Source organism: Haliotis rufescens, unplaced genomic scaffold (genome assembly GCF_023055435.1).
Source record: "Haliotis rufescens isolate VD_foot unplaced genomic scaffold, xgHalRufe1.0.p SCAF_9, whole genome shotgun sequence".
Taxonomy (NCBI): Eukaryota; Metazoa; Mollusca; class Gastropoda; order Lepetellida; family Haliotidae; genus Haliotis; species Haliotis rufescens.
The window spans coordinates 37,704,420-37,717,637 of record NW_025964383.1 but is presented as its reverse complement, the minus strand read 5'-3'; the positions used below and the strand labels follow the sequence as shown (position 1 = coordinate 37,717,637).

General features: G+C 36.8%; 1 protein-coding gene across 8 annotated transcripts in view; it reads right to left on the bottom strand.

Moving 5' to 3' along the window:
• LOC124139539 (E3 ubiquitin-protein ligase TRIP12-like) overlaps window positions 1-13,218 on the bottom strand; it is a 91,518-nt gene that overhangs the window by 42,096 nt on the left and 36,204 nt on the right. For 7 of the 8 annotated variants that reach the window (XM_048391017.1, XM_048391019.1, XM_048391018.1 and 4 more), the window contains one exon: window positions 59-133. In XM_048391017.1, the coding sequence (XP_048246974.1) occupies window positions 59-133 (75 nt within the window). Of the gene's footprint in view, window positions 1-58; window positions 134-2,062; window positions 2,083-13,218 lie in introns of those variants that run through there. The other variant, XM_048391024.1, reaches the window with a different exon arrangement.

Genomic DNA, 13,218 nt, shown 5'->3' with positions numbered 1-13,218 from the left:
CAACTCGTCACTGTACTGCCCATGCGAGGAATTACAAGTGGTTGTAAACTAGACTGACCTTGAAGCCGGCCCATGTCAGTGTCATCTGACTCGCTCTCCGACGTCATGTTGGTCGGTCCACCGGACCCCGGGGCTGAAACAATAAACAACTTATTAGATTCATCTTGTATTGCCACTTCAATTTTTTTCATAATTCCGGGTTGAAGAAAGGAAAAAGAAGTCATAACATGGCCAAAAGTCCACCTATCTGTGACAAATGAAATGTGGAAGGACTGATAATTTTCTACTTAATTCTTGTTGGATATACTGTTAAAAAAAGTTAAAGAACACACAAATTTTCATTTGGCTGGTAGATATTGCAACACACAGCCTTCCAATTGTTTGAGGTCTTGAACTTGTTTTGCTTTGTCCATCTTGAACCATATTTGTAACTGATGCTGAGATGTTCGACGTTGATATAGCAGGACAATGCAACTCCACAAAACAGCATAAAGATCAAAGTCTCAATAAATGATGATGTCTTTTAGCCAGACTAGAAAGGAAACGGTTCAACTAAAGGTATCAATACTCTAGTACTGAATGATGATAGGGGTGAATGATCTTAAGTTTTTTTCCAGGACCACATAATGAACCGTCTACTATCAGGCAGATAATATTTCCACTTTTTGCATGATCCTGTAATAAAAGGCAGATTATTTGTGGGATGTTTTTACCCACAGCTATTGAGCTAAGCTTCCCAATAATCTAAAAGAGATCTTACCCCTTTGAGGCTAATCTCAAATCATGAAACGTAAACTTCAAACACAGTAGTTCAAATCTTAGCAAAGACCTTTCAAACCTCTTATAAACAGCACTGAAAATACAGCCCATACAGACATGATATCAGTCTTAAAGGCACTATCATAAACTTGTTTTCAAGATGAGCAATCTAAATTCAATCTCATAGTAATTCTATTACTTGTAAAGGTTAATATTTCAGTAAAAATAGATGTCATCCAGAACTACCATATTCGCTGTAATAAGTGCCCTGGACAGAGCGGTAGTGAAACAAACTTCAAATGTCAATGAAACCTAAACTTTTTTGATAATAGAGTCACTAGTCCATTTGACTAGATAGATAGATAGATAGATAGATAGATAGATAGATAGATAGATAGATAGATAGATAGATAGATAGATAGATAGATAGATAGATGTAATAACAAGCAACAGATGAGGTAACTACTGATACTTAACAAGAAATTATTATTAACGAGTAAATCCAACTGAAATGAAATTTGAAAAATTTCAAACCTATCCTAAATAAGCCATTTGCCAATCCCACGGAGATATGAAAAGAATTTGGAGAAGAACTCAATGCTTGTAAACAACTTGCTCACCAACAGGATCTGTTAATGGGGGACCTCTGCAATATGGCAAAAAGTTATCCTATTTCTAAAAGTTACATTAAGCTACAGTTATAAATATTCCGTTACAACTTGAACTTCAGTGTCTGTTGGGATAGTTCTGGTTTTACAGATATTGGAAAGACAAGCAGATGGAGTCAATCTCACTTAAATAATGATGAATGATGAAATTGTTTTTATATGTGTCAGTCTTTATATGTGTCTTTTTATGTTCTGTAGGAAAATACACTATAAAATACAATAAACAATTGTTAGAATTTATCTTAAGAATCTAATCACATATCATGAATCATTCTTGTAATTCTCATCATACAGGTTATGTAACACTTGTATGATTCTAAAAGAAACATTAACAGATAACGGAAAAGACAGCTGACACAGAGGTGTTAGCAAAAGGGAGGTAAGCAATTTTCTTTCATAGAGAACATTTATTTCTCCTATTTCCGTACATGATCAGTTTCACTGGTTGCCGACACTGTTACAAATAGGAAACAAGTCATAACCAAGGCCAACATGACCTCCCAGAGCATATGGGTTGTTAACAATACAGAGATATGAACATCACCCTTATCACACGTTGCTAGTCCTGCCAATCAAATGTGGCAAGTTTATCAGAACATCTGGCAAGTTTCTACACAATTGTTCATCTAACCTACCTCAACACAACCAGCAACAAGTACCAGGAAAGTGATCAACTTGTCACCATCCTTGTAGCAGTTTGCCTATCAGCCATGTCCGAGTTAAGCTGGTTGAGTCACTAAGTCCTGTGTAGTCTGCACACCTAGCTTGGCTGACACAGGTCAAGTGTTATCTAATTCACTGACAGGTAGACAAAATGATTCAACTATGACCTCTTTAACCCCAATGTCAACGAGAATGTAAACTGTCAACTTCGCCTAAATTACATTATGCAGTATTCGAAAATAAGTATGAACATTAAGGGGTCATAAACCTAATGTAATTGTTAAAAAAAGGGTGTCCAAGTTTGAACAACTTCAGGTGCAAACTTCAAGGGCATCGGGACGACACCCAGTTATCAGTCATTTAAAAATTTCCTACACAATTTCAAGTTGAGTTTGGACTGCCTTTGTCAGCATGGATAGAATTTTTTCTATTTTTTTATTTGCTTCCAACAACAGGAAACTGATTTGACTCTTGACTGTGGTTTGTTTGTCATTTAAAGCTGCACTCAGCAACATTCTAGCCATATGATGGTGGCCTGTAAATAATCAAGTCTGGACCAGACAATCCAGTGATTGACATGAGCAACTATCTACACTATACGGATACAATGACATGCATCATCCAAGTCAGTGAACCTGACAATCAATCCTGCTAGTGACTGACTGACTGACTGAGTACGGTTTTACGCTGCTTTTAGCAATATTCAAGGAATATCACGGCGGGGGACACCAGAAATGGGCTTCACACATTGTACCCATGTTTGGAATCGAACCCGGGTCTTCGGCGTGATGAGCGAACGCTTTAACCACTAGGCTACCCGACCGCCCCAATCCCGCAAGTGGCCTCTTATGACAAGCATTGGTTCCTGAAGACTATGGCTGTGTATTGACCTGGATTTTGTATTGCAATATATTGCCTTACCTTAACCTGTATTGCGATATGTTTTGCAATATATTGCCAATTTACATTTTCATGAGTTAATCAGCGTTATACCCTGTATTAATGTCAGATACCATCAGTCAGTGTCCCTCACTATTTTTCTTTTTCAGTGAATAAATGTATGATAAAGAGATTAAAGAATAAAAATAAAACAAGAGGAGCTTGATAGTCGCGTTGTGTACACGCTTATTGATAAAAAATCGTCAGAGGCAAGTTGTATCAGAAAGATACTATTTTCCATCTCCATATTGATTAGGAACACATAAATATACTTATTTATATTTGCCCCAATATATTGCTACATTTACAAACATATCGCAATACGTATTGCTGAAGATATGCACCACAATATACCGGTGTACAGGTTATACTGCACACCCTAACTGAAGACCAATTCTGACCTGGATCTAACTGAGGTCTCTGAACGTGAGCTGGTTTGAAAGTTATATATTATATCATATTTAATACTGGTTCCTTTGACGTGAAAAAAGTACCTAAATAGAAACATGTAAGTAACAAAAGGCACCTGTTTAGCTCTTGGTTGAGGTGTACAAATTTCACAACTCAATCTTTCCAATTTTCTGTATGTGAAAATGGATGAATAGGCAGACACAAAAAGCACTTCCTCTATGCCTTCCCAACCGGACCCTCCTCCATATTTGTTGCATGGGAGGGGAAACAACTGAACTGAAGACCTATCAAATAAAGGAACTCAAATATGCAATATCCTTATCCATAATAGATATCAGCCAAAAATTATTAATAAGCTTATGTTAAAGATGTCATTAGTTACATAGAAACAGTGAATTACATAGAAACAGCATCACTATATGATTGATCTTGATGTCAAATCAAACCTAAAGCCAAACACTCATACAAAATGACAATCCTTGTAAGATAAAATTGCTTGTCTGAGAACAAGTTTATACAGACCAGATATGATTGAACTTGACTGTACACATAATGTGATGTCTATCAATACCAACATACAGATTAGATAATAATATTGTCACCATCTGAGGCAAGACATTTCAGGATGAAATAAATTATGTAACAGAGTTGCATACGCAACATGGTAAATATGGATAAAAAAGTATCTGAAAAATATTTGTCATTTTTTTTTAAGCTTAACAATAAGTCCTCCTTGGGTGAAAAAATGGTAAATAAGTTCTAATGATTAGATAACTACTCATCTGTATACCATATATACAGTCAAGTCCCGTTAATCTGACATGGCTGGTTGCATATGATTATGTCGGATTAAAGAGTATGTCGGACAAACGAAATTACCGTAAGTAGTATCAACGTTTGTGATCGAAAATCGGATAAAAAATATATAAATGAAATATTCATACTGTTACGTTACATTGTAAGCGGAATGTTTTCTTATCATGCAACTTCTAAACAAAACAACTGTTACGGACTGTATGACTTATTCAAAATACTTCAAAAAGCATAGTCTGGAAAGGAAGTCGCAAGTTTGAAACTGGTCCTGCAAAGCTTAAGAAAGCTATTTCCTAAGTGGCTAATGTTGACTTCCTGTAAGTCACGTCATTGGTCAGTCATAGTTCGCGAAAGGTTGTCCCCTGTAATGGGATGTCCTCGATGATAGCGAGAACTTGTATCTGATTTTAATGAGATTGAGGTAATCTAAGCCTGTGATTAATCCTGTGTTCTTTATTTAAAGCATTAATTGTTTATCTCTGCAGCTGTTGTAATATGCAACTACCAGCCGACTCGTCTTGCATCATGACACGGGCTATGTACTCGCGGGCAGATGACCACTGAGCACGCTGATCACTGTGTCGGATTAACAAGACTGATTAATGAGTGATTTCGGTAATTCGTTGCAAATTAGTAGTGTCGGAATCGGAGTGCAAAACTGTCGGTTTAAATAGCATTGGTTTGTAAGAAAACATTTAACATATATTTGTAGATCATTAAAAAACAGCATTGCCTTGGCAAAGAAATCAATAATTAAGAGTGAGAATATAGAAAATTCTGTCAAATTTGGCATTCAACATCATTTTCAGTAGATTATGGTCTTGACGTGGACTAGTTTTAGCTGAGCTTACAGGACCAAATAGAAATTGTCTAGACTCTTGGACTTCGGACTGGTGAACTATACTTCTATAAAGGCATTACCATATTAGATTTCAGTAGCAACAATAATACATGCTTTCAGCATGATAAAATAGATGAGGTGACCTGAGTCAGACAAACAAACATTACATAACTGAAGATCACTGAGGGCACACAAGATTTTTTAAAGCTTTTCATACATAATATGATATGTGATTTTCACATCGGGGAACCTGGCAAACTGCCTGAATATTGAGAAGTAATGCGAATACAACAAAGCCATTCTGAGGAGAAACAGTTTGACCATTTTCAGCAAACAAATGACACTCTCTCTACAAAATGGGGTGAGTGATTGCACAACTTTGCACAGCGAATTGTGGTGCCTTAGACGACTAGGCCACCCCTGCCGTGCCCCCTTTTACAAAATGGAAGTCTCGAGGGTCTCCTCTTGGAGTCAAATTCAACAACAATGTTATTTAATACCTTTCTAATTCAAATACTGAAATTCAATACATTCAAGGAGAAACTTTATTAAACCCTTTGGGGTATTCTGCCAAGGTTTTAAAATTACTTCTAAGCTGCGTGACCACAGTCAATCCTTGGGTTGTGCACTGAGATACAAGTCAAAGATACAAAGTATTTCAGAAGTATGCAAGAACATTGAAGACAATAAAGCAGTTAAAGAGTTAAGTAACACACTACCTACTTGTTCAATCTCTCCCAACAGGCAATTCTCCATTAAGCATGGAAAACTTCAGATTAGAACTGAATACGTGACAGATTAAAACGCTACACTGGGCCATATTATGAAATAGATATTCTTACTTCTATTACAAAATTGATTTTCATTTTTAAAATATTTTCCTGCAAATGAGAAATATCACGAACAAATATCAAATCGATTAACCCTAATATCACCGAATTAAAAATCAAGTCTGCAAACCTGGTGCTGGCAAATACAGCACTATGACTATTGAATACACACTGTATTAGTCTGTATTAGTATTAGGTATGTATTGTTTGCTGTTTAACACTACACTCAGCAATATTCCAGCGATATGAATGTGGTTTGTAAATAATCAAGTCTGGACCAGACAATCCAGTGATAGATAACATGAGCATCGATCCATGCACTTGTGATACGATGTCATGCATCAACAAGTCAGCGAGTCTGACCACCTGATCCTGTTAGTCGCTTCTTACGGCAAGCATAGTCGCGTTTTACAGCAAGCATGGGTTGCTGAAGACCTATTCTACCCCGGATCTTCACAGGTCAGAATAGATGGGTTATGTCATGATGTAACATCAACAAAAGCCAGGCCAATGTAATTACTTGCTTACAAATACACCTGTCACTTATTAGCCACTTTCCCCAAAGAAATTAAATCTTAAATGAAATAACTAAAATAATCAAGTCTGGTAACCTTTTACCACAAAAGTTTGACATTTCACTATGTTTGTTCTCTTTGGCTTGCTCCAGCAAAGGCTTCACTTCACTTGAAGCAAAACGATAGTATTTCCCTCAAACAAAATTACAAAATATAATGCAGAAATAAATTCAGTCAACGATTTTTTCACCTTGTCTTCAGATACTTTTGGAATAAAAAAACAAATGGGATAAAAAAGAAATGTAAGAAATATATATTGGTCTGTCTTAACATGCACCTCTATTACAGTGGAAGAAACTGCCACAGCAAAGTCTAACATGTGGAAGTTATTGTTGAGCTTTCTTTCTAGCATTCCGTTTCTGTACTACAGAAATGTGTTGTGACTTGAGCTAACATTTGTATACCTCATTCACACAATCACTGCCAGGCAGTTTCTTAACCACTTGAATTACCTGACCTACATTTCACTGTCGACACTGAGAACACATTAGTTATGAAACATGTGTTCTCAAAGAAACATGGTATTCCTACACTGACACGGTTAAATCCAAAATATTCCACCTGTACAACTGACCTCCATCACAATACTTCGGCTGCCATTTATGAATAAATATGAGGTAATAAAATACATACGTGACACTGATAATAAAAAACTGATGTTACTTCATTAAAAAAATATTGCCGTTTAGTTGCTGTACCGTACTCAGATGTTGTACTTTGATACAGGTTATTGTTCTTGAAACTGCCAGTTCTGGTGGACTGGTAACTCCAAAAATTACCAGTCCCTCCTAATTTTTGTCTGTCCCAACTTTCAACAAATAAAAAAACACATTAAAATTACCTGGTTATAATTCTTTCAAAATCACGTGCTAAGCAATGACGTCACCACTGAAGTAACTTAGTTAGATCTACACATCATTCACACAAAGTTCAGTCACAATTTTCTCTTCTTTTTTTTAATATATCAAGACGAAGTCACTTCAAACATATTTTTAACCTTGAAGCAAAGAGAAACGTCATTTCCTTGCACTAAAAATCGACAAGGGGAAACCCTGATGGTAACAGACAAGCTGACTTTGTTAGGAAAATATACTTGTATGAATATCACAGATTTATAAGGCTCTATATTTGCCAGTCCACAGGGACTGGCAGTCACATGAATTACCAGTCCAAGCCTCATTTTACCTGTAAAAAACTGGTAATTACCAGTAAACGGGAACACTGCAGGTTGAGTTAAATGCCCATTATGCAGATAACAGAAAATATCTGTCTGAATAGAAACCTTATTTTTCCAACATCATAATGATTAGTTTTGATATCAGGTGAGACCAACCCAGAGATTTGACATTTCAGCTCAGACATTATTGTAAATAAAACATCAACCACCAACTGACAAAGTTTCATGATGTAATGTGATATTTGGTGTGGTAGGCAGTGGTAGGAACTAAGGATGGTTATCCGAGGTTTCAAGTGTAGCACAATATTTTATGATGCACAAGGCCATATTGTGTTTGTTGAAAATTCTACATTTTGAATTCAGAAGCAATTTGAATGGTTCTTCTTTAATGGAATAAAACAAGATGCTGGTACAACATAATGTTTACCATGTTTCTTTAGTACAGAGTAAATATACTACTCAAAAGAAGTTAAGGATCACCTGATTCTTTCATATTTACAATAGTTAATCTCTCATGCCATGACAGATTAACATTACCGATATGAAAGAATCGGGTGATCCTTAACTTCTTTTGAGTAGCATGGGCGGATACAGAGGGTGTGTGTGTGTGTGTGTGTGTGTGTGTGCGTGTGCGTGTGCGCGTGCGTGCATGTGCGGGGGTGCGCACCCCTCCTTTTTATTTCGAAAAAAATCTTTATTTCGGTATAAATTACCACCAAAGACAAAAAATAGATCTTAATTGTGCACCCCCCCTTTTCAAAAAAGCTGTATCCGCCCATGAGTAGTATATATAAATAGTAAATATACAGAGAGAGAAAAAGCTGCAACTAAAATAACATGATATTGGAATATATTCTTATAATAGTTTCAGATACAATTCTTCCGATCATTGCATCAATATTCTTTGAAGTTATATTATTGGGTAATTTTTAACCGAATCAACAGTAGATTGGAAGAAAACGTGTGTAAGGCTGATTGCTGATGGTAATCTTAATCTCTGCATGTTAAACAATGCCTAGCAAAACTGGAACCTCAACGTACCAATGAAGACCGACTGGAAGTGAACAGGTATTTCATGTATACCTACCTTACGTTGTCGTTGAAGGATACTTTAGCAAGAGAACAGTTAGGTATTTGCCCAATTGCTGAAAGCAATATTCCTAATGAAGACTTTGATAGGCATTTAGAAGTTGATGAAGGAGCAAGAAATAGCTCTGAAATGTTGTGACAAAGAATAAAAGGAGTTGCTCTCCATAAAAAGTGTCATGTTTTACAGGGTACACTTCAAGCCAGTGGAATTTTGTCAATTGTTATACATGTTATAATTTATCTCATCCTCTTTTATCCAGTGTATAATATCTTCATTTTGTTTGGATAAATACTCTTAATCCATTTGCTACCACAGCTTGGTTTTTTGCCACATCCAAATAGCGCGACAGTAAACATAGACGTCCAATGAAAATGAATCCCATTAGTGTGAGAAGTTCTGGGCAATAGGTGGTGAATTGGTCCAGGATAGAATTCAGATATAAATCACTGGATAATCAAGGATGAGTTTGTCTACATGTGATCATTACTAAGGTAGTAGGCAGGGTTTCAGATCGGTTCATTTTCTCCGACATAAATCGATTGTCATCCAAAATGTCTTAAAGATTGTTTTCAAATTTGGTAATCATATAGTTACTTTTGTTTTGATTGGTTTGTTTTTTAATGCTGCACTTACCTATATGCTAGCTATATGATGGCTGCCTGTATATAATTGAATTTGGACCAGACAAATCAATATGGAATGGTTATAAAACACCAGGTACAACAACCCCAAGTCTGTCATACAGACACTGAAAGAAATATATCCATTACAGCCCATGCAAGTCTATGTTTGGCGAGTCTAGATTTCTGCAGTATCAGGCTGAAGAAAGTGTCCGGGCTCCTTTTTATTATAATTTATAAGCATTATATAACAATGGTTTTTTCTGTAAAATATGTTCATTTCAGGGACTAGATGTGAGTTCTTAACACCCCTTTCAATTTGACTCACTTTCAGTTTCAGCTGTATAAATATTCAGCTTGGAGTACAATATCACACCGAAGTGGCCTGGTAAACCTTATATGCTAAGCCTTCAGTTATTTCCCTTTCCTTCTCTTCACACTGCTAACATCAGCTTAGTCCTACACAATAACAATCATAGCACAAAAGTATGACACTGCGAAAAACAGGTAAACTTTCATAGACTGATAAATGGCAATGCTAGCCACTCATGCTCATCAAAACATAATAATTCAAGACATGGCGGTGTATTCACCAAGATTTATTGCATAGGCTGTCGAAATGATATGGGTGTTCAGTTAAATTGTGCACACACAATGGTTCAATGATGGAATTATTAGCATCATATTCTATAACTGCTGAGACAATATGACACACATCAGACAGCTCGTGCTAAACATAACATAACATAACATGAACTGGATGATAGAGGCCAGCTCCCAATAGATGAAATACTGTAGTTTTGTCATTCACAAATCAAATCAAATTCTTGAAGATAGCTGTGTTTCACATCAGGGCAAAACTCAAGCATTCCCTAAGCATGAGACAAGTAGAACTGGATCCTGACTTACAAATGTCAGCTGCAAAATTGCCCTTTCAGCATTCATTTATTGCAATTTGAAATATCAGTTTACAGGCTGGTAGAATACCTAAGATATTAACAGGCAAGGAAATATCACAGGTTGCCATGTTGTTTTACAGGTGGGGTGAAATGAGGTTTAATGTCATGTTTAAGATTATTTCACTGACATAGTCACATACAAGCACTTGTGTGTGCGGCTGCTTGTACAAGTCCAGACTTTATTGTGCTCAGTAAGCTTGCCCACCGAAATACCATGCCACATAGCTTAACAAGAATATCCTACTCAGATACATTTTACTGTCTCTGACTCCTTGTTTTATCTCCATAATGTTGTGCCAGGCAGGGAAACAATAAATAACATCTTTGGTATTACATGCCAAGGAAATGGAACAGACAGTCTATCTACTACACCAAGAAGGTGGTCTGTTCTTTTACATGGCAAGATGGTCAGAAAGAAACTTCCACTTAAATAAAAAATATATTCTTAAAACAACTAAAAATAGTACCACGACACTGTAGTTCACCTGAATATGTAATCAACAGTCTATAATGTCAACAAAGACTGAATCTTAATGAATTTGCTGAAACTAAGGCTGAAACCATATCAATTTCGAGCAGTCGACAATTTGGTAGCATAACTCGACCGACAGTTGATAAGTTGTGTATTGTTTGTTTGTTTATTTTTTGTTTAAAGCCGCACTCAGCAATATCCCAGCTATATGGCGGTGGTCTGTAAATAATCGAGTCTGGACCAGACACTTCAGTGATTGACATCATGAGCATCGATCTATGCAATTGGGATATGGTGATTACCGTATTTGACGTAATAAGCGCCAGGAGCGCTCTCAAAATTAAAAATAGGGGGCTATTATTAGAATATAATTTTGGTGAGAATAGATTGAGAAAAGATTGTAAATTTTATAGCCTGAAATGATACAAAAGAAAAGTATGTGTGTATCATACACGACAGATATATTTTCCAGAATTTAATTGCCCATAATTAAGGGTGCATATAACACACGAGGAAGTATTGAACACGAATAAATAAGTGTACATAGATCAATCGGTTGGGTGCTAATTGGGATTGTTCACTAACCAATATATTAGCAAATATCGCAGTGGGCGCTTATTACGTCAAATAAGGTAGTTGGTTAAGCTGCCTTTGGAAACATTATGTAACAAGGACTGCAACACCAACCTACCCTTTGAGTCTTATTTCATGACAGTTTTATATACTACAACTCCATGGTGGAAACCCTAATCAATTTAAAACTACAAAGGTATGTTGTCATAGATCACTGTCATATTGATTACTCATAGTCGCCTAGTGAGAAATATTTATAACTTTACATGAGCAAATCCCCATCGAAATCTAAGCCTAGTTAAATGCAGACAACCTAATCTTTAGTACATATAGCATTTTCATAAAGTCAATAAACTTTTGAAAAGTCTTTATTTATTATTTGGTCATTGGAAAACACGAGAGACCTTCTTTGCAAGATTTAAGTACGAAAAATAATGCACAATACATTGAAACCATCCTATGTGACAATACGACCCTGTTCTGTCTGCCAAACCAAAAGCATATCTAGACATGCTAGCAGCAAACTTTTACGAATTTAATATGTTGAACTTGTCAAACAACATTTTAATTGAATAACATGCAAAGCAACAAAAGAGTGTCAACAATACATGTTTCCAGTTGACACATTCAACTAATAACTCACTGGTTGACTAGTTGTTGCAGCCTTACTTCACACACAGTTTTAACTCTTGCATACCGACCAGTGAAGATCCGGGGTGGAATAGGCCTACAGCAACCCATGCTTGCCGTAAAAGGTGACTATGCTTGTAAGAGGCAACTAACAGGATCGGGTGGTCAGACTTGCTGACTTGGTTGATGAATGTCATCGATCCCAATTACGTGGATCAATTGTCATGATGTCAATCACTGAATTGTCTGGTACAGACTCGATTATTTACAGACCAGTCATATAACTGGAATATTGCTGAGTATGGTGTTAACCCTTTCGCCCCGACTGCCCGATTTATCGGGCAGGATAAACCGTGTCCCAGGACCCGGCTGCCCGAAAAATCGGGCAGCATAAGCCGAGGCCCAGAACCCGGCTGCCCGATAAATCGGGCGGCGCGAGCGTGTTTACAAAATCGCTCTTTCTACTTCCTTTCTCGTGTGTAATCTCGTTCTAAATATGGAAACGAGATCTACACGTATTGACACGTCATTCGATGGAATTTCCCCGTCTTTTTGGCGCGAAAATCGCGGGTATGTCACCTGTTTTCGCGACAGGTATTTTTCTCGCTTGAATCGTAAATCAAGCGTAATGGCGGCCAACTACGATTCGGATAGCGATCAGATGATTAACAACGACTATATCGGGAATAATAATGTGTTTGAATTGAATAATTTACGCGAAGGGGAGAGGGAATTTCGCGAATATTTTCGTGAAGATTTTGACGGTTTCGACGAGGTGTCCCCCCCCCCCCCCCCGCCAACTTTCGAGAATGGGAGTGGCAGAGGGACACACGACAGTGGAGACATGAGGGATTTTGAAGAGGCGACCGGATTCAAGAATATATATTGACACGGTGAGTGAAGAGTCGTGCTATTGATTTTTTCCAACTGTTTTACAATGATTCTGTGTTTGAACAGATTATCAGTGCGACGAATGAGAATGCAGCCTACACGTGAACGAGCGATCACAACAACAACAAAGGTGAGTGGCATGACGTATCTGTTTTGTTTTTTTTTTAATTTATTTTTCTGATCGCAATCCGAATTGTAGTTTGCCGGTTTGTCGTATGTCCTTATATTTCGCTCAATTTGAATAAAATTTATTTCCATATTCATGTTTGTTTTCTTGTTTTTTACATCTTAATTTAAATTTTAGTAA